The following is a 27763-nucleotide window of genomic DNA, read 5'->3' on the forward strand; positions in this document are numbered from 1 at the left end:
ATCTTTTCTTAAAGAGCAAATCTCCTATTCTTGGAACCAGTCTATGAATCATTATTGCATCCCCCTTTTGGCAAGTAGAGGTGAACACCCCCACATTACAGAGGTGTTGTGTCCCTAGAAAACGGTTCACCTTGTGCTGCCCTATCTCCTATTGAATGCATGAGTGGAGATGCATTCACTGGGATGCTTCTCTCTCAACATACAGAGGAGTAAAATGACTGCCGGTTCATAATGGTGGGAGTGAATGATGGGTGCTTAAGGGATTGCTGTGTTAGTTTCCAAAGCAAATCTCTTAAGTGGCCAGCAGCTGTGTTTGAAGGCAGAAGTGACTATAAATACTTATCTCCATCCAGCTGTCAATCTGAATGGAGACATGCACATTCAAAAACCTATCAAATGTAGGTAAGGTTGTTTAATGATATAAATCATAGCAAATAACGGTGTTTGTATAGATTTACAACTTGCATCTAAACTTGTTTTCAGACGCTTAGAGGGAAAATAATATGGAAAACTCTCAGAGGAAATATTAAAAAAAACTGCTAGACAGTGAAATGAACCTACCACACTAACAAATCCACATTATTCTCTGCATTAGTCAAGAATTGCTAGTTGAAAAGAAAACTCAGTGAAATCTATCAAATGATGAAAGGCCTTGATAGAGTGGATGTGGAGAGGATGTTTTTTTCAGAATGGAGATGAGGAGGAATTTCTTCAGCCAGAGAGTGGTGAATCTGTGGAATCCTTTGCCACAGTCAGCTGTGAAGGCTAAATCTTTATGTATATTTAAAGCAGAGATTGATAAATCCTTGATTGGTCAGGATATGTAGGGATATGGGGAGAAAGCAGATAAATTGGGGCTAAGAGGAAAATTGGGTCAGCCATGATGAAATGGCGGAGCAGACTTGATAGGCCAAATAGTCTAATTCTGTTTCTATGTCTTATGGGCTTTTGGTCTAAAAAAAGACAAAACCTGTTGTTTCTTTCTCACTGTGTTTATTTGTTTAATCCACTGTCCCATGTAAATTCCCTGAGAGTGAATTTCATTGTGTATCTCAAACGGGAGAAAATCTGCAGTTGCTGGAAATCTGAGCAACACACACAAAATGCTGGAGGAACCCAGCAGGCCAGGCAGCATCAATGGCAAAAAGTACAGTTGACGTTTCTGGCCAAAACCCTTTGGCAGAACTGGAGAGAAAAAGATGAGGAGTAGACTTAAAAAGGTGGGAGAGACACATCAGATGATGGGTGAAAATGGGATGGGGAGGAATGAAGTAAAGAGCTGGGAAGTTGATTGGTGAAAGAGACAGAAGGCCATGGAAGGAAGAAAAAGGGGAGGAGCACCAGAGGGAGGAAATGGGCAGGCAAGAAGATGAGGTGAGAGAGGGAAAAGGGGATGGAAAGGGGATGGAAAGGGGACGCTGTATCACTAAATAAATAAGTGACTCTAATCAAATCATACACAGAAACTCCCTGAAAGTTTACAAGTTTGAATTGATATCGTAGTTCCCAACATCTCAAAAGGTGCTCATACCAACACCATTTATGCAATTATCATTACACTTTTATGAATACTTGTTTCTTTTGATACTAGTTGTATTTCAAAGTTCAAAGTAAATTTATTATATTGCCACCACATATAACCCTGAGACTCATTTTTCTGCGAGCAGGCTCAGCAAATCTATAGTAACTGTAACAGGATCAATAAAAAATCAGCCAGAGAGCAGAAACAACGAGCTGTGCAAATGCAAATATAAGTAAATTGCAATAAATAACAAGAACATGAGATAATGAGATAAAGAGTCCTTAAAGTGAGATAACTGGTTGTAGAAACATTTCTAAGATAGGGCAAATGTAATTATCCTGTTTTATTCAAGAGCCTGATGGTGAGGGGTAGTAACTGTTCTTGAACATGCTGGTGTGAATCCTAAAGCTCTTGTACCTTCTACCTGATGGTAGCAGTGGGAAGAGAGTGTGACCTGGGTGGTGGGGATCTCTGATGATGGATGCTGCTTTCCTACGACAGTGTTTCATGTAGATGTGCTCAATGGTTGGGAGGACTTTACCCATGATGTACTGGATCAAATTCACTACCTTTGTTTGGTAGGATTTATTTAAAACTATCATTTCAATAAGTGGTATAATTTGAAGGCACTAACTATCTGACTGCTCAGTGTCCAATTACCTATCAGTAGAGTTGCTGAGTCTCCACTAACTTGGAAAAAAGCCAACTTCAACAAAGGCTACAGTCACATTAGCATGATTTCATAGAAGTCATTAAATGTATTGTCAAATCCTTGTACTGTCAAACATGATGGTAAAATTGCACACTTGGATTGTAAATTCCCAATGCAGGCCTTCTTTGCCAATAGCATTTTTTAGAATTTCTGTCATTTATTGTTCTAACCTCGTGAGCATTGTGAGAAATCAACACCATCCCAATACTGACAACTTGATGGGATTCTGGTGGGAGAAGAAACAAATCTAGTCTTAAATATTTAATTCTTATTTTTGAATAAGTCATGAAGCCATCTTCGAAGCCACATGTAAATTTCATAAACTACTTCAAATATTTTATATCAAGTTTTCCCACAAGCTATTTGAATTTACCTGTATGACTTTTAAGAACCTTGTCACACATCATTGAAGTAGTGAATTTAAGGCACGGAACTGATTTTAAATGCCCTTTGATCTAGTTTCTGCCACAGGCACAAAGGTTGTCATTTCCACCTGTATTTCTTTAGGTTATTGGCATCATGATTGTGTGCACGGAATACCAAATTACTGTAAATGGGTAATTTTATCTGCCAATTTATTTTGTGTAGTCCACTACTTTGTCCTTAGGGTTCAATAAATGGGGCATCCAGCCTGGAGTGTGTGTGTCCACACATTATCAGAATCAGAATAATACTTTCAAATTATACCATCTATTGAACCCAAGCTAACCCAATAAATACAATATAGTCTGCATCAGGAAAAACAAAGGCAATAAGAGAAGCAAGTATTCATAAAAGTGCAATGATTATCGAATAAAGTTTGCTGTAACACCGCCTTCTCGAATGTTCAAAGTTCAAAGTAAATTTATTATTACAGTATGTATTCATTTACTTGCAGGCATTCACAATTGAACAAAGGAATGCAACAGAAAACTACACAAAAACAAATACTGACAAATGACCATGTGCACAAGGCAACCTGTGCAAATACAAAATATATGGAGAAACGTATCAACAAACAAGCACATAAATAATACAGAGAACATGAGTTGTAGAGTCTTTGTCAGTGAGTCCATAGGTTGTGGAATCAGTTCAGAGTGCAGATGAGTGAAGTTATCCACGCTGGTTCAGGAACCTGATGGTTGAAGGGTAATAACTTCCTGAATCTGGTGGTGTGGGTTCTAAGGCTCCTGTATATTCTTCCCAATGGCAGCAGTGAGAAGAGAGCACGACCTGGATGGTGATGGACGCTGTTGTCTTGTGGAAGCACTCAGTGATAGGAGGGCTTTGCCTGTGATGAATTGGGTTGTATCCACCACTTTTTGTAGGCTTTTCCACTCTTGTGCATGGTGCTTCCATACCCAGGTTGTTGTGCAACCAGGCAGGATGCTCCACACTGAGCATCCATACAGGTTTATCAAAGTTTTAGATGTGCTGAATCTGTGCAAACTCTAATAGAATAGAGGCACTGTCATATCGTTTTCAAATCGGAATAGTATCTTCAAATTATACCACATATTGAACAGGACAAAAGTTACTAAGTCATGCAAAAGATGAATAATAAGGTAATTATAATGCATTTTTGTGTGACAGACAGAATATCAGAAACCTGTGCCTTTTATCTTATCTAGTGGCTGGTAACCTTCATCACATTTTGGGGGAGTGCTACAGTCCAAATTTAGGGTGTAAGATGGATCTGGTATCATGGATCTGTAATCCAGAGTTTAGTGGAGAGCTGAACTGGTCAGATGACGGCAGTACATGTTCCCAATCATTTCCGAAACTATTTGAACTATTGCTCTTTTGTGGTTTACTCTTTAAAAAAAACGAATATTCAAAATCACTAAAGGACGAAGTTCCAAAATAGCCTGTGTGATGTAATTCCATAGTGTGGGAAACAAAGCTTCACTAGTGTTTTGAAAGTTAAGTTGCTCCTATCATGAAAACAATGTACAATTTCAAAACATTCAAAGATTGAAGAATGTTTATTGTCATTCTTCAGTACGTGAGTGTAAAGGAGAACAAAGTGATTAGTATCCAATGAAGCATAGAAATCTAAGCATAAGGAACACAGAAAAAAATTTAAAAACCAATAGATATCAATATAAAGACAATCCTATAAACAGAATGTACGAGTAACTGTTGTACAATACCGAGTAAAAGTCTTAAGCACATATATATTGCCAGGGTGTCTGAGAGTATTCCACAGTACTGCATTTTATGTAATGCACTGTACTGCTGCCACAAAAAAAACAAATTTCATAATGTATGTGAGTGATGATAAACCTGATTCTGATCTGGGCTCTATTGTGGACTGAGAATGGGAAAGGAGGCAGGGAGAGGGGAATCATGATTGCAAAAAGGGGAAGGGAGAGGGGAGAGAGCAGGAAGCACCAGAGAGACATTTTGTAATTGTTCAGAATCAAATGACCTTGCCTGGTTTCTCAGGGCTGGATGTGTCTGCACTGACACCACCCCTCGCCCCTGGACCTCCCTCTCCGCCACCCGTCCCATACACCCCCCACCCCCCACCCCCCACCCCCCCAGCTCTCCATCCTTGCAATTCCCAACCTCCTTTGCCCCTGCCGGATTTACAAACTTACTCTCTGCTCCACGTTAACAAATGCAGCGCTGTGCAAAAGGCTCAGGCACCCTAGACTTCTGCATTGTACTGTATACATGGACTGATTATATATGCATAAAGTGACATTAGGTGATATGTATAGTGATGGGCGAGGGTTGTTAATGAGTGGAGGAGTTGATGAGCATGATGAGTGGGGGAAGTAACTGTTTTTGAGTGTAGTGGTCCAGACGTGGATGCTGCATAGCTTCTTCCCTAATAGGAGTGGGTCAAACAGTCCAGGAGCAGGGTAGGTGAGATTCTTCCTGATATTGCAGTCTTTCTTCTGGCACCTTTCTGTATGCATGTCCTTAATAGCAAACAGGCTGGTGACAGAGATGTGTTGGGAAGCTTAACTACCTGTTGTAGAGCCCTGCTGGCCACCACAGTGCAGTTTCCATACCACAAAGCATCCAAAGTTTTGCTGGTGTATTTTAGTTCCTGTTTGTTCAGAGAATATGTATGTCCCTGACAATGCAAACATTTTAATTTCATGCCTGATTGTCCCTATCCTGAGGTAGCAGTCAACAGGCAACCTGATGAGGCTGGAGTTGCATATTATTCAGACAGGGTAGTGGTAGTAAATTTTCTTCCTTAAACAACATCAGTGAACTAGAGTGCTTTTACAACAATCCAGTACTTTAATATTATCACTGAGCTTAGCTTTTTAAAAACAAGATTTAATGACTTGAATTTAATGTTCCCAGCTGCCACAGTGGAAATCAAACATTCCTTTGGTCCAGATCTCCAGCTCCTTGTCAAGTATATTAATCATTGCATTAGCATAACTCTTACATCAAGTATGTTTGACAAATACAAAGGTTATAATTGTTATAAGCTCACAAAATTAAAATAACAGTCAAGAAAATTATCATTCAGCTTTAATCATTTATTTGTTTGTGGTTACCTACATTGCCTACTCAGCCCACAGTGTTTCTGATTTCTGTCAGGATAATAAGGTCTTGGCTTTATTGAGTTTTGTTAACAGCTGCTCTGAATAGATTGGTGAAGTTGGATTTAATTTACCATTGCCTTGAGTTACATTTGAGTAACTTTATTTTAAAGGACAATTGTTAATCATTTTTTCCATGACTGAAACACAATCTCTCCCATTTCAAGTTCACTTTCCTTCACTCTGAAAATGTCACCAGGCTTCTCCTGTTATGAATCACACCCATGCAACCATTTGAAGCATGTTTGTCATCTACTTCAATGATCTGGATGATAATGTGGTAAACTGAATCTGCGAATTTGTGAACGACACCCCAAGTTTGGGGAAGGCTATCAAAGACTTGAACCTGCTGAAAAACAGGGCTGAAAAATAAATGATGGAATTTAATATAGGTAAGTGTGAGGTGTTGCCAATTAGGAGGAAAGACCAGGGTAGGATTCACAGAATGAATGTTAGGGCACTGAGGAGTGTGATAGAACAGTGGGATCCGGGAATACAGATCCATATTTCCTTGAAAGTGGCATCACAGGTGGCTGGGTCATAAAGAAAGCTTTTGACACATTGACCTTCATAAATCAAAGTACTGAGTACAGGAGTTGGGATGTTATGTTGAAGTTGTATTCTATGTTGGTGAGGTTCCAGTTTGGACTATTGGGTGCAGTTTTGGTCAACTACCTACATGAAAGATATCGATAAGATTGAAAGAGTACAGAGAAAAATTTTAAGGATGTTGCTGGGACTTGAGGACCTATGTTATAGGGAAGAGTTTAATAGATTAGGACTTTATTCCCGGAACATAGAATAATAAGAGAAGTTTTGATAGAGGTACTGTATACAACATTATGAGGGGTATTGGGTAAATACAAGCAGGCTTTTTCCATTGAGTTTGGGTGAGGCTAGAATTAAAGGTCATGGGTTAAGGATGAAATGTGAAGTGTTTAAGGGAAAGATGAGCGGGAACTCAAAAGCTCATTGAGTGTGTGGAATGAGCTGCCAGCAGGTTCAATTTCAACATTTAAGAGAAGTTTGGAGAAGTGGTACGGACAGCTTATGGTCCAGGTGCAGGTCAATAGGAAGTAGGCAGAGTAGTAGTTCAGCATAGACTAGATGGGCTGAAGGGTCTGTTTCTATGTTGTTGTGCTCTATAATACTCTATGGCTCATTGCAGGAGAACATTGCCAATGTTGTCTCAGGGGCCAGCAGTCTATCAGCCAGGATCACTGAGTGGGTAATCAGTCTTGGCCTCTGAGGTCCCACTAACACAGAGCCAATTTTCAGCCACTATGACTCAGTTCCAATAAAAATGACTGACTGAGCATACTGGTTACAGCAAAGGACCAAGATCTCAACCCTAGTTTTAAAGTTTGGTACTCCAGGACAAACCATGGTTTTCCAGTCCAGGGAGCAGGGTATTCTAGTACAGCCGCAACACTGCCATCTACCCAACAATGTACAAAATTATCAGGCTATGTCCAGTCGTGATACAGCAGGGCACTTACTTTCCATAAGAACTTAATACAACTCCTTGTTTTTCCCATTTCCAACAAAGCTTCCAAGCTGCGACCTTTTCTTATTCAATATGTTCCAGATGCTAAATCAAGCAGTTAACTATTCAAAATCAGGTTTATTGTCACTAACTTGTTGTTGTGAACTTTGTTATTTTGTTCGCAACAGTCCAATGGTACAAATGTTGGAAGCAATGCTACAGATATCTTATGAAAATGAGCAAAAAGCAAAAAGGGAGAGGGAAATTGGGGCAAGGGGAAAAGAATGGTGCAGAGAAGCCTGGATATAGAGAGAAGATGGGAGAGAATGGGAGGTGGGAATTTCAGGCCTTCAGGTTGTTGGGATCCGTGCTATACACCTGGTCGTTCTGCTTGATGAGGAAGCTCGAGCAATTACGGATGATCATCCCCTGAAGGTGCGACGACATCTTGAACCCTGCTCCTCCAGTGCGCTGACAGAAAAAAGCCCGAAATTCCTTCCGTTACAATGGACTTATTCACCGTAAAACTGTGGGTGTGGAGCCAGCGGCTGGTGGCAAAGGCGTGCTTGTAGTCCTCAAAAAGCGAGCAGTTCGGAGGAAACCAGCAACGTCCTATGAAAGGATCGCCATCAATAAGAATGGCCGAGCCACCCTAAACAGTTGGCGCCACATCATCCGTAAGAACAACTACAGGAAGGACCTCCACGTGGCCGCTCTCCGCCAGGCTAGTGCCATACTGAACAGCCAGAAGCCAGTTGTGGTCAAAAAGAAATGCACCAGGACAGCTGAGAATGCATAAACTTATAAAGGATTCTGAATACAGTTTATGGTAATAAAGTACAGAGTGACTTAAAAAAATGGGAGGTGGGGAGAAAAGACGTGAGAAGGTGATATTAGAAAAGGAATTAAAGACAAACAAGTTATGCATCTAAACCCTGAGTTTCTTATTCCTGTAGGCATACTTGGCAAATCTATAGAACAGTAACTGTAAACAGGATCGGTGAACAACAAACTGTGCAGATGCAAATCTAAATAAATAGCAATAATTAACAAGTATGAAATAACAAGATAAAGAGTCCTTAAAGTGAGACCACCAGAAATAGAATGAGTGTACATAGTTATTTCCTTTTGTTCAAGAGCCTTATGGTTGAAAGCATAGACTGGGTAGTGAGGATCTTTAATGATAGATGCTGATTTTCAACAGCAATGTTTCCTGTAGATGTGCTCAGTGGTTGGGATGGTGTTACTCATGATGTACTGGGCTGAAACCACTACCTTTTGTTGGATTTTTCACTCAAAGGCTTTGGTGTTCCCATACCAGGCCATAATGCAGCCAAGCAGCAAAATTTCCACAAACATCTGTAGACGTTTGCCACAAATAAATACAAATTGAGTGACAATATAGTATCTACTTTTATTTCAGAATATCTGAACTATTCCTTTCAGATGTAGCAATCACTCTTAGGGCTTAATGGACACCATAAGATTATTCCTTTCAAGAGCTCTCTGCGTTCAGCTAGCAATATGCAGTTACCTCTCACAAAACATTAAGATCTGCAGTTATAAATACTCAAGTGCTTGTGCATCAGCAAAATTAATTAAACCCAGAAATGACAAGAGAATTGATTAAAGGTCAATGCTTCACATGAGATAGCTAATCATAGGTTTTCAAAGTTTATAGATGAAGAGAGCAATATACAGTATAGTGGCAATGTTTCTGCATGAGAATGTACTTCAGAAGTATTTAAAGTGCAGGTTAATGGATTTTTGATTAGTAAGGATGTCAAAAGTTACGGGAAAAAGGCAGGATAATAAGGTTGAAAAGGATAATACATCAGCCATGAAAAATGGCAGAACAGACTCGATGGGCCAATTGGTCTAATTCTGCTCCTGTCTTATGGTCATATGAAATACTGGGAATTGGACTTGTAGAGAGCCTAAGAAAATGGCTGAATATTATAGGGCTTCCAATGTGTGGGGTACTTGCAAAGGCCCCATTAGGTAAACTTTAGGAAGGTTAGAAAATGGAACCAAACCCATTTAATCCAATAAAAATAAAATGTTAAGGTGGATTTCCTGGACATGAAAATAATGCCTTACTTTCCAGATTGGCTTCATACAACAGAGGTGGCTGAGGGACGACCTTGTAGAGATTTACAAAATAATGAGTGGCATAGATAAGTTAAGGTCAACAGTTTTCGTCCCCCAGGATCAATCATTATGTGCCACATCGTATAATGTGGGTGATCATGGTCTTTCCATGACAGCGATTGTTCTTGTCAAATTTTTCTGCAGAAATGGTTTGCCATTGCCTTCTGCTGGGAAGTGTCTTTACAAGACAGGTAACCCCAGCCATTATTAATACCCTTCAGAGATTGTCTGCCTGGCGTCAGTGGTTGCATAACCAGGACTTGTTGTATGCACCGGATGTTCATAGAACCATCCACCACCTACTCCCACGTGACCCTGATTGGGGGCTAAGCAGGTGCTACACTTTGTCCAAGGGTGATCTGCAAGCTGGCGCAGGGAATGAGCGCCTTACATCTCCTTTGGTAGAGATGTATCTCCACCCTGCCACCTGATCACCCTAGACAGGGGTGTCTAAAAATAATGGGTATAGGGTTCAAGTGAAAGGGAAGAATTTTTAACTGGGATCTGAGGGGCAAATTCTTCACACAAAGAGGGGTGAGTCTATGAAATGAGTTACCAGAGGTTGTGGCAGAGGGGGTACGATTATGACATTTCAAAGGCATTGGACAGATACATGGATAGGAATGCTTTGGAGCAACCAGGGCCAAATAGAGAAAAATGGTCTAAGCAACATAGTCAGCACAGATGAGCTATGCCAGAAGTCTGATTCCATGTCGTATAGCTCTGTGTCTCTCTCACTTATTCTCAACGACATATCTGTTGGAGCTCCTCCAAAACTGTTCGACTTACATTGCCTCCATGCTCTCTGACCTACAATAGCTCCCAGTCAGACAATACCACTACGTTATAGTTGTCTTGAACAAAAAGAAAATGTACCCTCCAACCTTATCGATTTCTCCTTCCGGTAAACCAATTTCTCCCATCCAGTTTCTCTATTCCCCTACTCTGACCTTTTACTTCTTCTCCTCTGCCTAGAACTTCATCCTGGGCCACCTGCTCCCTCCCTTTCTCCTGTGGTTCACTCCCCTCTTCTATCAGATTCCTTCCTCTCCCTCTGTCAACCTTTCCCACCCGCCTGGCTTCACCTATCTAGCTAGAATCTTCCCCACTCCCACCCACCCACCTTTTTATTCTGGTGTCTTCCCCTTCCTCTTCAGTCCTGAAGAAGAGCCTCAGTCCAAAGCATCAACTATCTATTAATTTCCATAGATACTGATTGACCTGCTGAATTCCTCCAGCAACTTACGTGTGTTGCTTTTGATTTCCAGCATCTGCAGACTTCCTCGTGTTTATGAATGCTGGAAATTCTCTGCATCTGAGAAAAGAAAAAATAGCATCAATATTTCAGGTCAAAGACCCTTTGTCAGTACAGACTTCATTCAGGTTGAAACATTAACCTTGATTCTCTTTTCGTAGAAGAGCAGCATCTCCACATGAGCAGCATTTTCTGTTTCCATTTTAGACTTTTTGCATGGGCAGTATTTTTTTCTTTTCAATTGAAGTTTTCTTCATTATTTATTTCACTGTAATTGGATCCCTCCATATTTCTGTAACCATCTCGAGCCTACAACCATCTAAGATCCAGGTTCAGGAATGGTTAGTACCCATCAACCATCAGGGTCTTGAACCAAAGGGGATAGTTTCACTCAACTTCATTTGCCCTTCATTGAAATGTTCCCACAACCAATGCAATCACTCTCAAGGACTCTTCATCTCATCATCTCCATATTTGTTTATTATTTTTATTTATTTCTTTTTATATTTGCACAGTTTGTTGTCTTTTGCATACTGGTTGAACACCCAAGTTGGTGCCGTCTTTCATTGATTCTATTCTGGTTATTATTCTGTAAATTTATTGCATATACCCACAAGAAATTGAAGTTCAGTTTTTTATGTGGTGACATATATGTTCCTTGATAATAAATTTACTTTGAACTTTGAAAATACTCAGCCGTGGAATGTCTCCAAACACTGCTCCATCTCTCTCTCGCTTTAGAATGTTCTTTAAGTCCTGCTTCATTTCTGTCAGCACTATCTTGAGTCCCAACATCAGATTTAGTAACGCTGACATAATGGTAGTATAGCAGTTAGTACGGTGCTACTGCAGCCTAGGCTGTTGGCATTCGGACTTCAATTCTGCCATCTGTAAGATGTATGTGCATCCTTCCCAAGGGCGCATGGGTTTTCTCTGGGTGCTCTGGTTTCCTCCCAATATCCAAAGATGTACTAGTTAGTGGGTTAATTGGTCATTCTGAATTGTCCCTTGATTAGGCTGGGGTTAAATAGTTGGGCTGCTGGGCAGTGCGGCTCGTTGGGTCAGAAGGGCCCGTTCTGTATTGTATCTCTAAACAAATATAAAAAAAATGATGCGTTCTGTTGCCTAACAGAGTAACCCAACACCACTGTGTCTTTGTGCATACTTGGGAAGGGTGATGTGCTCTGGTAAAGATGAGCTTTATTTGTAACATGTACACTGAAGCATAAACTGAAATGTGTCGTTTGCATCAAAGCCGAACACAGCCTGAAGATGTGCTAGGGGCCGTCTATAAGTGTCACTGCGCTTCTGCCGCCACGTAACATGTCCTCAGTTTACTGACCCGCGCGTCTTGGGAGTGTGGGAAGAAGCCGGAGCCGCCAGAGGAAAGACATGCAGTCATGGGGAGAACGTATAAACTCCCTGACAGATGGAAATGGGAATTGAACCCTGATCTTGCTGCTCTAAACTGTTGTGCTAATCACCAGACTACAGCGCCACCCTATTTCCTATACTGTTTCACTGAGCGTGGACCTAGCAGGACAAGGGGATGTGTGTGTGGTTTATTTTTCTATCCATGAATCCTTGAGCCTTGTGTGCAATTGGATAACTGCTGTAGTGGTCCATGCCTAAAAGTGATATGGGTCTCCCACTCAGCACTTAGTCTACCTTTTTAAGTACAAAATAATTTCTAAACCTCTAAGCTTTACCGCTTTATCAATGGAAAGTTTGCCGTTAACCCTACACATTAATTCTGTCGTTCTGGTTTCTTGCATCAGAAGATTACATTTCAGAGATCATTGAGATGCATGAATTACTCTTTTTTATTATCACTCACTTATGACATAAAATTTGTCCAATGAAGAGACGTAAAAATCACTATAAATTACAAATTAAATAAGTAGTCCAAAGAACAAGGAATAACAGAGTACTGTTCATGGACCATTCAGAAATCTGATAGTGGAGGGGGATGAAGCTGTTCCTGGAACGTTGAGTGTGTCTTGAGGCTCCTGTACCTCCTACCTGATGATAGCAGAAGAGACCATGTCCTGGATGGTGAGGGTCCTTCAAAAAAACTTAGTTTGGAATGACGCAAACACGAGGAATTCTGCAGATGCTGGCAATTCAAGCAACACACATCAAAGTTGCTGGTGAACGCAGCAGGCCAGGCAGCATCTCTAGGAAGAGGTACAGTCGACGTTTCAGGCCGAGACCCTTCATCAGGACTAACTACTAGCTCTTCCTCCAGTTAGTCCTGATGAAGCATCTCGGCCTGAAACGTCGACTGTACCTCTTCCTAGAGATGCTGCCTGGTCTGCTTAGTTTAGAATGATCTAACCTGAAATATTTTTTATAAACTTGTATGGTTTGAATGGGCTGTTTAAATGGTTTTGGCATAGACTAGATGGACCAAGGGACCTATTTCTGTGCTGTACTTCTCTGTGACTCCATAAAAACTGAAAAAAAAGTGATAGACATCAAGTTTAATAAATGTCTGACATTTGAAGATTATTAAAACCCCAATACAGACTTTAATTGGTTATATTTAACATAAACTGTAGAGTGATCTGATTTTCAAGGTAAGTGATATTGTAAGCCGGATTCTAAATAGGTTAGAGGAACAGGGCAACATGCGCATCTTCAAGGCCAGGAATTCAGCTTGAAAAATCCAAATGTGGCAAATGTTATTATGGATTTCCTTTATATATGCAAGGGACTGTGAATGAAAGCAAGGTGGTGATGGTAAGACAGAAAAATAATGATTATGTAAGGTAATTTCTTAAGTATTTTGTTTCTTGGAAGGAATATTTTATATGTTGTCAATTCTTCTTCATGATTATACAAAAAGTAGTGGTTTCTGCCCACTACATCATGGGTAACCCCCATCGCACCATTGAGCATGTGTACATGAAATGCTATTGTAGGAAGGCAGCATCCATCATCAGGGACCCCCACCACCTAAGCCATGCTCCTTTCTTGCTGCTGCCATCATGCAGAAGGTACAGAAGGAGTCTCAAGAGTTACACCACCTGGTTCAAGAACAGTTATGAGCCCTCAACCCTCAGGCGCCTGAAGAAAAGGGGATAACTACACTCACTTGCCCCATCATTGAAATGTTCTTACAACTAATTGTCTCACTTTCAAGGACTCTTTATCTAAATTTTTGTTTCTTATTGCTATTTATTTATATTTACTTTTGCACAGTTTATTGTCTTCTGCGGTCTGGTTGATCTGTCAGTTACCATTCTATAGGTTTGCTGAGTATGCCCACAAGAAAATGAATCTCAGGGTTGTATGTGGTGACACATATGTACTTTGTTAATAAAATTTACTTTGAACTTTGATTCTAATCACTATCAACTGAACATAGTCAATGAATTCTGAAATGTTTATTAAATCTGCCTTTCTCATTTTCTTCTTCAGATGCACAATAAGTCACCATTGCAGGTTTCAATGGTGTTCCCCACCCAGTTAAACCATGACCCATGTCAAAAGGATGCACAGTTAAAGATAAAGGAGAGTCTGCTCAGAAAAAAGGACATGATTATTGAACGGTAAAGTACTGGACATTTTCTATTATTCTTGGTTTTCTTGCTTTATGTGCAACAGGAAAATCTTTCAGTTTGCCAGCTTAACAGACAATGCATAATTGAAGAAGTTAATTCTCCAGTAATCCTGTTAAAAAGGTTATGGAAATATTTAGATAAACAGTCTGCATGGCAAAATGTTTTCTTATTGTTGCAGCTCTATATAATAGTTGAATTCATATAAACCATATAACAATTACAGAACGGAAACAGGCCATCTCGGCCCTTCTAGTCCGTGCTGAACTCTTACTCTCATCTAGTCCCACCGACCTGCACTCAACCCATAATCCTCCATTCCTTTCCTGTCCATATAGCTGTACAGTTGAATTCATAAATATGATAAGTTGCAATAAAATTACTTCTGAAACTTTGTTTTATTAGCTAGCATGCAGAGGATAACGAATATCCAACACATCATTATCTGCAATCTCCAAAGGGATCCTACCACTAAACATCTTTACCTCTCCCACTCCACTTTCACAGGTATCGCTCCCTGCATGATTCCCTTGTCCATTTGTCCCTCCCCACGAATCTCCCTCCAAGCACTTATCCCTGCAAGCAAACCAAGTGCTACACCTGCCCATACATCGCCTCCCTCACCTCTATTCAGGGCCCCGAACAGTTTTTCCAGGTGAGGCAATGCTTCAGCTGCGAGTCTGCTGTGTCTGGTGCTCCTGATGTGGCTTCCTCTACATTGGTAAGACTCGTTGTAATTTGGGGGACCGCTTCGTCGAGCATCTCTGCACCATCTGCCACAATTGAGGCATCCCAGTGGCCAAACATTTTAATTTCAATTCCCATTCCCATGCTGATGTGTCCATCCATGGCCTCTTCTTGTGTCAAGATGAGGCCATCCTCAGGGTGGAGGAGCAACAACTTATACTCCGTCTGGTGAACAAATCTCCCCCTCTCCCATTCCTCCATACCTCATTCTGACCTTTCACTTCTGCCCACCAGCCTGTTACTTTCCCCTGGGTCCCCCTTCCTTCCTTCCTTTTCTCCTATTGTCTACTCTCTGCCCCAATCAGATTCTTTCTTCTCCAGCCCTTGACCTTTCCCACCCACCTGGTTTCACCTATCACCTTCTAGCTAACCTCCTTCCCCTCCCCACATCTTTTTATTCTGGCATCTTCCCCCTTCCCTTTTAGTCCTGAAGAAGTGTCTCGATGTGAAACATTGACTGTTTATTAATTTCCATAGATGGAGCCTGACCTGCTGAGTTCCTCCAGCATTTTGTGTGTGTTGCTTTAACTATTATGAGATGGCTTTAAAACTACCATTATGTTTAGACCACACAATGTTTTTCTAGATTCTGGAAATGTAAAATGACATAGAATTAAGTCTCACAAGTATACAGAAACAACACATAGCTTTGAGCTTCCAAGATTCTGATGAGCCTGTGTGTGAGGGGGGGACGGGTTTCTCTACTAACTTCAAAAATGCAACAGTAGAAATGAGATGAGTAAAAAAAAATAATGTTCACTGGTTTGGTAAGTGAAAGGTTATTACAATACATAGGAAAAATGTTCAGAACTAGGTAAAAGCAATCTGTCCTGCTGATGAGTTCAAAAACAAAATCTTTCATTTTCTGTTGTTCTTCCACGTTTCAATTTGTTACTCAGTTTCTGCCTCAGTAACCCATCTGGCAGTCAAATCCAAAGGTTCACCATTCCCAGCTTGAAATAATTGTAACTAATTCATCTTCTCAACTTCCTCTTCACTGTTTCATCCCATGATACAATTCATGCACGATAAATCATTTCCATATTTTTCAGCATAATCGTATTAAAATTGTGTATTTAAAAAAAATAAAATCCCATAGCCAAAGTGAATGGCAAGTTGAAAATCTACATTGGTGTATTTCCAGTTTAGCTCAATATTCCCAACCAACATGAAGCCTTCGATGAGATTATCTGTAAACTACCTGCTTCACTAATACACGCATGCATCACTGTTATGACTGAATTTATTGAGGGTGTACCAGCTTCATAAAGAGATAATGAAAGCATGTGAAATCACTCCTAATAATGATGGTGCACTGTGGGCAGAAAATTATATGTTTATTTGTGAGTAAAATCCAATACTAATGCATAACAAAGATAGAGGTGTGACACAAAATTACTGAAATTATTAATATCTCCTTGGTTCCTTCGTTGTGTGTTTTCCTCCTAAGACACTAAAAGCACAAAGAAATACAACAATGAGAAAGAAATGTGTCCATCAGTACAGTATATCTCAGTTTCTCAGACTTGTGTCTCATGAATTATCTTTAAGTACAGTGACTACCATTATGATGACATATAGTGCAGTATTCTATATCCAGCAGGAACCTGTATGGAGCATTTGGTTAACACAAAATAATCTGCAGATGCTGGGGTCAAAGCAACACTCACAACATGCTGGAGGAACTCAGCAGGTCGGGTAGCATCCGTGGAAACGATGAGTCGAAGTTTCGGGCCGGAACCCTTCGACAGGAGGGAGCTTGAATATCACTTGTAATGGAAGATGTCATGCTCTGTCGTGTATGGGGAATAAAGAGCCCAGTAAGGAAATGTCAGATCAACATATGGAAAACAACTAAGACTTAAATAAGGGCAGCTCAAAACAAGGAATATGGCTAAAGTGAAACAAGGGTTTGAATCTTCGAAATGGGTCTGTTCCTCAGTGGCCATTTCAAATGAAGGTTCTGACCGAAGTCTAATCCAATTATCAATCCAGTCCACAGGCTTCTCCATAGGTTTGATTATAGACCTGAAATGTTCAATACTGAATCATAGAACATACCAACTATGAAGAATATATAGAAGAGTACAAAACAGGAACAGGCCCATTGGCCCACAATGTTAGACCATAAAACCTAGGAGCAGAATTAGGCCAGTTGTCCAAGAGTCCGCTCCACCATTCAAATATGGCTGATCCTTTTTTCCTCTCCTCAGCAACACTCACTGGCCTTTTCCCCGTAACCTTTGATGCCAAGTCCAATCAAGAACCTATCAAGCTCTGCCTTAAATATACCCAATGACCTGGTGTCCACAGCTGCCTCTGGTATTAAACCCTTGAAATTCACCACCCTCTGGCTAAATAAATTTATCTGCATCTCTGTTTCAAATGGATGCCCCTCTATCCTGAGGCTGTGCACTCTTGTCCTAGACTCCCCCACCATGGGAAACATCCTTTCCACTTGTGCTCTGTCTAGGCCAGCAGTCCCCAGCCACCGGGCCGCAAAGCATGTGCCGCGAGGAAACGATATGAGTCAGCTGCACCTTTCCCCATTCCCTGTCACGCACTGTTGAACTTCAACATAGGGTTGCCAACTGTCCTGTATCTGCCGGGACATCCCATATATTGGGCTAAATTGGTTTGTCTCATATGGGACCGCCCATGTCCCGTATTTCCCCCGCTAAGGTAGAGCGATCCTATGAAACCTTTCATGCGGAAATGGCGTAAAGCGAAGAAGCAATTGCCATTATACGGGAAAAATTTTTGAGCTTTCCCAGACCCAAAAAATAACCTACCAAATCATACCAAGTAACACATGAAACCTAAAATAACAGTAACATATAGTAAAAGCAGGAATGATATGATAAATACACAGCCTATATAAAGTAGAAATAATGTACGTACAGCGTAGTCGGGAAGATTAAGTCAAAACTGATTTGTGAAAAAAAATTGGCACGTACGCACTTGTGCACGTCACGCATGCGCACACAGGTGCCCGCGCAAGGCTTCATGGTCATGGCAGTCTTTCCTGGGGTAAACACAAGTGTCCCGGGATTTGACTGCTACTTTTGCCCCTTATTTGGGAGTGAGAAAGTTGGCAACCCTAACTGTAAAAGACATGTTGAGGTGAGTTTAACCCTACTTGAACACTCCTCCCCCCCACCCCCCCGGTCAGTCGATCCGCAAGAATATTTTCAATATTAAACAGGTCCACGGTGCAACAGAGGTTGGGGACCCGCGGTCTAGGCCTTTCAGCATTCAAAATGTTTCAATGAGATTCGTCCTCATCCTTCTAAATTCCAGTGAGTACAGACCCAGAGCTATAAAAAGTTTCTCGTAAAATAACCCTTTCATTCCCGAAATCATCCATGTGAAGCTCTTCTAAACCCTCTCTAATGCCAGCACATCTTTTCTAAGATGAGGGGCCCAAAACTGTTCACAATACTCAAGGTGAGACCTCACCTGTATCTTATAAAGCCTCAGCATCACATTCCTGCTCTTGTGTTCTAGACCTCTTGAAATGAATGTTAACATTGCATTTGCCTTCCTCACCACCAACTCTACCTGCAAGTTAACTTTCAAGGTGTTTTGCTCAAGGACTCCCAAGTCCACTTGTATTTCACATTTTTGAATTTCTTTCTCAGTTTAGAAAATAGTCTGCACATTTATTTCTACTACCAAAGTGCACGACCATGCATTTTCCAACGTTGAATTTCATTTGCCACTCTCTTGCCCATTCTTCTAATCTGTCTAAGTCCTTCTGCATCCTACCTGTTTCCTCAACACCACCTGCCCCTCTACCAATCTTTGCATCATCTGCTAACTTGACAACAAAGCCTTCTATACCGCCATCTAAATCAGTTATATACCCCATAAAAAGAAGCGGTCCCAACACCAACCCGTGCAGAACACCAGTAGTCACTGGCAGCCAACCAGAAAAGGATCATTTTACTCCCACTCGCTGCCTCCTACCAATCAGCCAATGCTCTAACCATGTTAGTAAATTTACTGTAATACCATGAGCTCTTAACTTGGTAAGCAGCCTCATGTGTGGCACCTTGTCAAAGGCCTCCTGAAAGGTCAAATATACTACATCCACTGCATCCCATTTATCTATTTTATGTGTAATGTCCTCATGGAATTCCAACAGGTTTGTCAGGCAAGATTTTCCCTTAAGGACATGCTGACTTTGTCCTATCTTGTCCTGTGTCACTAAGCACTCTGTAACCTCATCCTTAATAATTGTCTCCAACATCTTCCCAACACTGAGGCCTGGCTAACTGGTCTATAATTTCCTTTCTACTGCCTTCCTCCTTTCTTAAAGAGTGGGGTGACATTTGCAATTTTCCAGACTTCTGTCACCATGCCAGAGTCCAATGATTTTTGAAAGATCATTACTAATGCCTCCACATCTCTAACACTACCTCTTTTAGAACCCTAGGGTGTAGTTCATATGCTCCAGATGACTTACATACCCTTAGGTATTTCAACTTTTTGAGCACCTTCTCCCTTGTACTATTAACTGCACTCACTGCTCTCCTTAGTACCCTTCGACATCTGCCACACTGCTGGTGTCTTCCACAGTGAAGACTGATGCAAAATACTCAATTAGTTCATCATCCCTCTCCTTGTCCCCCCTTATTATTTCTGTGGCCTCATTTTCTAGTGGTCCAATATCCACTCTCACCTCTCTTATTTTTTACGTACTTGAAAAAGCCTTTACTATCTACTCAGATATTGTTTGCAAGCTTGCTTTCATATTTCATCTTTTCCCTCCTGTTGATTCTTTTAGTTGCTCTCTGTAGGGTTTTAAAAGCTTCCCAATCCTTTGTCTTCTCAGTAATTTTTGTTTTGTTTTATGCCCTCTCTTTTGCTTTTACGTTAGCTTTGAATTCCCTTGTCAGCCATGGTTGTACTATTTTGCCAATTTAGTGTTTCTTCATTTTTGGAATACATATATCCTGACTTCCCTCAGTTTTCCCAGAAACTCGTGCAATTGTTACTCTGCTATCATCCCTGCCAGCTTCTCCTTCCAATTTACTTTGGCCAATTCTGTTCTCACACCATTCTAATTTCCTTTACTCCATTGAAATACTTCTATGTCAGTCTTTACTTTCTCCCTCTCAAATTTCATGTTGAACTCAATCACTGCTTCCTAAGGGTTCTTTTACCGTAAGCTCCCCAATCACCTTGGGTTCATTACATAACACCCAATCCAGTATAGCTGATCCCCTAGTAGGCACAATGACAAATGGCTCTAAAAAGCTATCTCATGGACATTCAACAAACTCACTGTCTTAAGATCCATTTCCAACCTGATTTTCCCCATTAACCTGCGCGTTGAGATCTCCCATGAATGTCATAATATTGCCCTTTTGATATGCCTTTTCTATTTCTTGTTGTAAACTGTGGTCCTCATCCCAGTGTTGGGAGGCCTATATTTAACTGCCATCAACATCATCTTGGACAATCTGTAATAGTGCAACAAGATCATCCACCTTATTTCTTGCATACCATGCATTGAGATATATCACCTTGAGTACTGTATTTGCTACCCTTTTTAATTCTACATCTCTAAAGCACTGATACTCACCCTGCTGGCTGCAATGTTGTCCTATCATCTGCCTGCCCTTCCTCACAGACCAACTGTACATCATCTTTGCAATTTTTACCATCCATCCTATCCTGAGTCCTTTCACTCCAGTTCCCACCCCCTACCAAATTAGTTTAAACCATCTGCAATAGCCCTGACAAACCAGCTTCTCAGCGACTCATTGATTTGCCAAATCATCCTGTTTCTACCCTCACTGGTGCGTAGCAAAGGCAGCAATCCAGAAATTACTATCCGGGAGGGTCCTGCTTCTCAGCTTTCTACCTAGCTCTCTAAATTCTCTTTTCAAGACCTCTTTGCTTCTCCTTCCTATGTCATTGGTACCAATATGTACCAAGATAACTGACTGCTCTCCCTCCCTCTCCAAAATGTTGTGGATGCGATCCAAGACATTCCTGACCCTGACATTATCCCATTCAGGTGCCCTGTTCATGCCCACAGAATCCCCTGTCTGTTCCTCTGACTATTGAGTCCCCTATCACTACCTCTCCCCTCTTCTCCCTCTTTCCCTTCTGCACCACACACTTACGCTCAGTGCCAGTAACCCGGTCTCCATGGCATTCCCCTGGGAGGTTATCCCCCACAACAATATCCAAAATGATATGCTTATTATTGTGGGAAATGGCCACAGGGATGCTATGTGCAAACTACCTATTCACATTTCCACTTCTCCTGACCAACTACTCACCTCCTGCAATTTAGGGGTAACTACTTCCCTGGAACTCTGATCAATTATCTCCTCACTCTCCCGTACAAGCCAATGGTCATCCAGCTGCTGCTCCAGATCCCTAACATGTTCTTCAAGGAGCTGCAGCTGGGTGCACTTCATGCAGATTTTGTTCCTTGGGAGACTCTGTGCCTTCCAGGACTCCAACATCTGGTATGAAGAACACACAGAAGCCATTTACTATACTGGGTACAGTAAGAGGAAAAAAAGGGAACCTTAACAGAAGCTTACCAGAATCATCACCTCTTCCGAGCCGAAGCCTACTTTGAGCCAAAGCCTGACACTCCTACTCTCACCACTGGCCTACAACCAACAATGGCTGCCCCACTTATCCCTTCTGTACTTTGAAACAAGCATCGCCGACCTGCAAGAAGCCTCGTTGCTGTGGCCTGCTCCTGCCACTGATTGGGTCATCGGAATATTGTGCTGAACCAGCCATAAAGTAAATCAAAAACAACCAAACACTAATTCCTCCTACCAACACAAGATCCATATCCCTCCATCTTTCTTACATCCATGTGCCTATCTAAGTGGCTCTTAAAAGCCTCTAATGTATTTGCCTCTACCGCCATACCAGGCAGCGCATTCCAGGCATCCACCACTCTCTGAGTAAAAAAAACTTAGCCCTCACATCCCCCTTGAACTTACCCCTCTCACCTGCAATGCACACCCTCTGGTACTGGACATTTCTACCCTGGGAAACAGATACTCCCTGTCTACTCTATCCATGCCTCCCATAATCGTACAAGTCTCTGTCGGATTTTCTTTCAGCCTCTGGTGCTCCAAAGAAAACAACTCAAATTTGTCCAGCCCCTCTAAACCGGGCAGCATCCTGGTAAACCTGTCCTGCACCTTCTGCAAAGCCTCAACGTCCTTTCCACAGTGGGGCGACTAGAAATGTGTGCAATACTCCGGATGTGGCCTAACCAGAGTTTTATAAAGTTGCAGCATAACCACTTGACTTTCGAACTCAATGCCTTGACTAATAAAAGTAAGCGTTCCGTACGCCTTCTTAACCCCCCTATAGACCTGTGTAGCCACTTTCAAGGAGCTATAGACTTGGATCCCAGGACCTCTGCTAGGCAACACTATTACAGTGCAGACCTTTTGGCCCACGATGCTGTGGTGATATTTTAACCCATTCTAAGATCAATCTAACCCTTCCCTCCCAAATATCCCTCCTTTTTTCTATCATCAATGTGCCTATCTAGGAGTCCCTTAGATATCCTTAATGTATCTGCCTCTGCCACCATTCTGTGTGGGTAAAAAAAACTTGGCCATATACTTTCCTCCAATTCCCTTAAAATTAAAATTATGTATACAGTCTACACATTTAGATTAGGATAGGATTTTCATCTTCACAACCCCTCTGCTTCCTCAGTATTAAATATTAATTGTTTGCAGGTGCTATACTTGTGACTTAATAACACCATCACATCTCAGGAAGACAGGTGCACATAAAGGGTTTTTTTTTCAATTATTTCACAATGTTTTGGCTCCATTTAAACCCATTACTGCAACATGCTGAGTACCGCTTAGTAAAAATAATACTCTTATTATTTGTCTTTGCTTGAATGAGCAGAGAACTCACTAAGTCAATACCATCAATCGTCCTCTGGACATTAAAGAGTGGCAAAATTTTATTTTGTGAAATACATTTAAAAGTACTTAAGTAAAGGTGTAACAGTCTTAAAAATGCACAGGTGATATAAAAAGTACTTTGCCCTTTTTAAGTGTCAAAATCCATTTAGTTTTCTTCAACCTAATTTGCTTGTCATTATGAAATAGAATTTCAGTATTAATCATGACTGCAGCTTTCAAATTGCAGACAAATTGCTGATTGTATAAGACCTGTACAGCTTGTTTTCTGTGTTTTCAGTGCTATGGCTTATGTAAGTGAATTACAACTTTGCACCTTTTTTAAGTATGTCCTTTTTAGTCTTATTTCATGTAATGATTGATCCACTGGTGTTATGGGCAGATGGAAATAGAAATAGAGATATTGCAGGCTTTAGGCGTGTTCTGTAACAAGAAAGGGTTAAATGATCGAAAGGGTGATGGCACACCACCCCTTCATTTGCCAAGAGGACCACAACCTTGTTGTAGGGTTTGGAGGCTCGCCTGCCTCAATGATCCAGAGACTTATAATGGATGGAGTCAGGGCCTAGTGGTTTGGCTCATAGTAGGGTCACACATGCAAAAACAGGTCAGTGTTAGAGGCTAGACTAAGAGTGGCCCAGCAGTCCTCCAGATTTGAGGGTTCAGCTCAGGGCGAACAACTCTGACTGGTCAAAAAAAATAGTTACGGAAACAGCAATGAAGAATCATATATCTGCGTGCAATGGTATTCCTGAATCTCCACCCAGGACGGTAGTGGGGAAAAACTGATAGCTCTGGAAGAATTATAATTTAGATTCTCAAAGCTGATACTAACAGTGGTGTCAGGGGAAAAATGGGTTGAATGTTTGTTGTTGAGAACAGAAAAATAGAATATAGGATCTGGAGTAGGTCATTTGTAACTTCTGTGAAAGCTTAAAGACGTTTTTATCCATTTTATTGCCTCTGCATAACATTGTAATTAACAATTTAACAAAAAATAACATTTCTTAAAAAGTAAGATCATAAACATACTAACTTCCAAGAAAACATTGAAAGCACTAAAATAAAGTTATTTTAAAAAACTTCCGCTTTACCCCTTAATCTTCAAATCTGTAATTGTTGAACAAAAGATTCAATAGAATAGAACTTTATTGTCATTGCTCAAGACAATGAATTTGTGGTGCTTCTAGTCCATGCAAGACAGATATTTGCAATGCATGTGGTACGGCTTAATTAAAAACAAAATCCCATATTTACCTGCAACAAGTGACTTCAATAGTCCATAACACATAAAGGCCATTGGCATTCTGGGGTGTAGCATTATTCAGCTGCACAGCATTCCTTGGGAAAAAACTGTTTCTCAGTCTTACCATCTCAGCTAAGATGTTTCTGCATCTCCTACCAGATGGCAGGAGATTGACAGACAGCCTCCAGGATGGGATGGGTCTTAAATAACGTTATGAATGCACTGTAGGCATCGAGAATTGTAGATTGTCTCCAGATTGTAGTTGGACCCCAGGTCTGGTAGTTGATCTCCTAAGTCTCAGCTGTTTGGCTGATGCTGCGTTACAGAGGAAAATGGCCATCATTTTGGAAAATGCCCAAGCAAAATGCTGGCCACTTCCAACACACCTGGGTTCTTCCTCTTCAGCCGCACTGGGAAAGAGCAGTAAGTTTCCTTAGTACCAAAGCAATTGTTTTTTTCGTAGAACAACAGCAACAGAGGAAAAAAAAATCCAGTTCACTTATTTTATTGCTATTTACGGATCTTGATGGAAAGGATATGCATCTACATATCACTTTCTATGTTCTTTTCAGCAGCACTCAGAACAATTTACTGTCAGCGAGGTACTTTTGAAGGAGAATCACTGTTGCAATTTAGGAAACGTAAATAGCTGATGTTTTATGACGTAAGAGCAGTACCTGCAAAGTAATTATCAAATATGGAATGTTACTGAAAAACACAATATAAGTTATGCACAAAAAATGCTGAAGGAATTGAACAGGTCCAGCATTTTGTGTGTGTTGCTTAAAATCTCCACCACCTGCAGAATCTCTGATGTGTATTCTGTAAGTGCTGTGTCCTCCTCAGAACCCATAGGCCCCAAGTTCTTTATCTCTTGCTCCATTTGTCTGTATGAATGGGATAGTTCCAGCTTCAAGTCGTCACCCTGACCCTACGGTATTCCTGTACCCCTGCGTTTAACTACAGCAGCACTAAGCAACAGCTGATGTGGAGCAATGTAAAGGGATACTAAGAGGCAGATACAAAAAAAATAGAGAGAGAAAGAGTTTGAGAGGCTTAGAGAGGGAATTCAGCAGAAGGCATAGAAGGCAATTCTGGAGCACCTATAATCTTGGAGACCACTTTGTCAGAACTGGAAGACCTGGATAATGAGGCTGGGGAAGTAAAAGTTTGGAAGAGATGGCAACAAGGAGGGATTGGAACAAGCATGTCAAAAATCAAGACATTGCTTTAATGGGAAGGCCAATGAAGTCATGATGAGCCAATTGGTCTTGAACCTGGGCTGCGTATTTTGATAATTGGAAGACGGGCTAAACAAAGAAGAGATTGCAAACCAGAGGTAATGACAGGCTTGGACACTGTTACAGAGATGGAAGTAAGTTATCTTCATAAATGAGCAGATCTGGAATTTGGGCCAATAAGACACCAACGCTATGGGCAGTCTGTTTCAGCCTCAGACAGTGGCAAAAAGCAGAATAGCATTGACAGCTAGGGAATGGAGTTGCTTGCTGGAACCAAAAACAATCCATCTTCACAAGACTGGGAAATCTGCACTGTAATTCTGAATTCTGGTCATTTCTGTTAAATTGGAACAGTATTGATCTGAGCACAGAGACACCCCATTCAACATTGGCTGGAGTCTCTGACTAGAATTTGTGCTCAAAACATTGTAATGGGATTTTAAGTCCAAGCTTTTTAAAAATAAGGATACTAGTCCTAACCTACACTGACAAATGTATGTTTCAATAAAATTAAATGCAGATAGTTTTTGGGATTTGATGTATTCATTTCGTCCAGATGCAGTATTTTGTGAGCAGACTTGAAGTAATTTTAAAATATCACCTGAGAAAGATGAAGTAGATGAAGTTATAGGCCAATTAGTCTGACCTCAATGGTTGGGAAAGTGTTGAAATCGATTACTAGGATGTGGTTTCAGGGTACTTGGAGCTACATGATTAATGAATCTGAAGTCAAAAAGGTTTCCTTACGAGAAAATCTTGCTGACAAATCTATTGGAGTTCTTTGAAGAAATAACAAGCAGGACAGACAAAGCAGAATCGAATGATGTATGTACTTGGATTTTCAGAAGGCCTATGACAAGATGCCATACATGAGGCTGCTTAACAAGTTATGAGCCCATGGTATTACAGGAAAGATATTAGCATGGGTAGAGCACTGGGCAAAGAGTGGGAATAAAGGGAGCCTTTTCTGGTTGGCTGCCAGTGACTAGTGGTGTTCTACAGGGGTCTGTGTTGGGACCGCTTCATCTTATGTTCCATGTCAATAACTTGGGTGATGGTATTGATGGTATTGTGGCCTAATTTGTGAATGATACAGAGATAGGTAAGGGGTCAGTAGTGTTGAGGAAGCAGAGAGGCTGCAGAAGGACATTAGGAGAATGTACAAAGAAATGGCAGACGGAATACGGTGTCAGAAAGTGTATGGTCATGCACTTGGTAGAAGAAATAAAAGTGTAGACCAAATTTAAAAAGATGAGGTGCAAAGAGACTTGGGAGACCTCATGCTGGATTCCCTGGAGGTTAATTTGCAGATAGAATTGGTGGTGAGGAAGACAAATGCAATGTTAGCATTCATTCCGGGAGGACTAGAATATAAAAAGAAGGATGTAATGTTAAGACTTTATAAAGCACTGTTGAGGTCTCACTTGGAGTACTAAAAGCATTTTTAGGCCCCTTATCTAAGAAAGGATGTGCTGACATTGGAAAGGTTCAAAGGAGGCTCACGAAAATGATTCCGGCTTATCATATGAGGACTGTTTGATGCCTCTGGGCCTGTACTCACTAGAATTCAGAAGAATGAGGAGAGGGATATTATTGAAACCTATCAAATGCTGAAAGGCCTCGATAGAGTGAATTTGCTATGGTAGGGTAGTCTAGAACCAGAGCACACAGCCTCAGACTAGAGGGATGTCTATGCAGAATGAAGATGAGGAAGAATTTCTTTAGCCAGTAAGTGATTAATCTGTGGAATTCCTTGCCACAGGCAGCTGGAGAGGCCAAATCACTGGATGCATTTAAGACAAGGGTTGATAGATTCTTGATTACTCAGGGCATGAAGAGATGCAGGGATAAGGCAGGGGACAGGGGCTGAGAGAGAAATGGATCAGCCATGATGAATTGACTCGATGGGCCAATGGGTCTAATTCTGTTCCTCTATCTTTTGGTTTTATGGTCTTAGTACCAAAGAACATTGCATTTGTTTTCCTCACCACCAACTCCGCCTGCAAATTAACTTTTAGGAATCCTGCACAAGGACTTCCAAGTCCCTTTGCACCTCAAATATTCATCCTATAGTGCTCTGCTGAGCAGTGTTGCACTTTATCTACACTTGTGTGAATAAATGACACTTGTCATGTATTTTTCCCCCATTGGAAGCCGGATCAATGGAGGGTTGCTTCATATTTTTCAATGTGAATATAGAGACTGCATTTTCAGTTTTATGGCATTTATTATATTCCATTTTTGGAATAAGTTCTCTCTTAATAGATTGTGATGGCGTTTAGACTAGGTTCACTTTAGAAAAAGTCAATTCTTCATGAATAGCATTATAACCTAAAGAGAGCAGCCGATTCTCAG

At 41.0% G+C, this 27763-nt stretch overlaps 1 protein-coding gene across 5 annotated transcripts in view; it reads left to right on the plus strand.

Moving 5' to 3' along the window:
- The window catches only part of cep85l (centrosomal protein 85, like), a 343531-nt gene that overhangs the window by 250504 nt on the left and 65264 nt on the right, over positions 1–27763 (plus strand). For all 5 annotated transcript variants that reach the window (XM_072251606.1, XM_072251604.1, XM_072251605.1 and 2 more), the window contains one exon: positions 14101–14231. In XM_072251606.1, coding sequence (XP_072107707.1) covers positions 14101–14231 — 131 coding nt within the window. The remainder of the gene's footprint in view (positions 1–14100; positions 14232–27763) is intronic.

The sequence above is a fragment of the Mobula birostris genome, chromosome 2, assembly GCF_030028105.1.
Source record: "Mobula birostris isolate sMobBir1 chromosome 2, sMobBir1.hap1, whole genome shotgun sequence".
NCBI lineage: Eukaryota > Metazoa > Chordata > Chondrichthyes > Myliobatiformes > Myliobatidae > Mobula > Mobula birostris.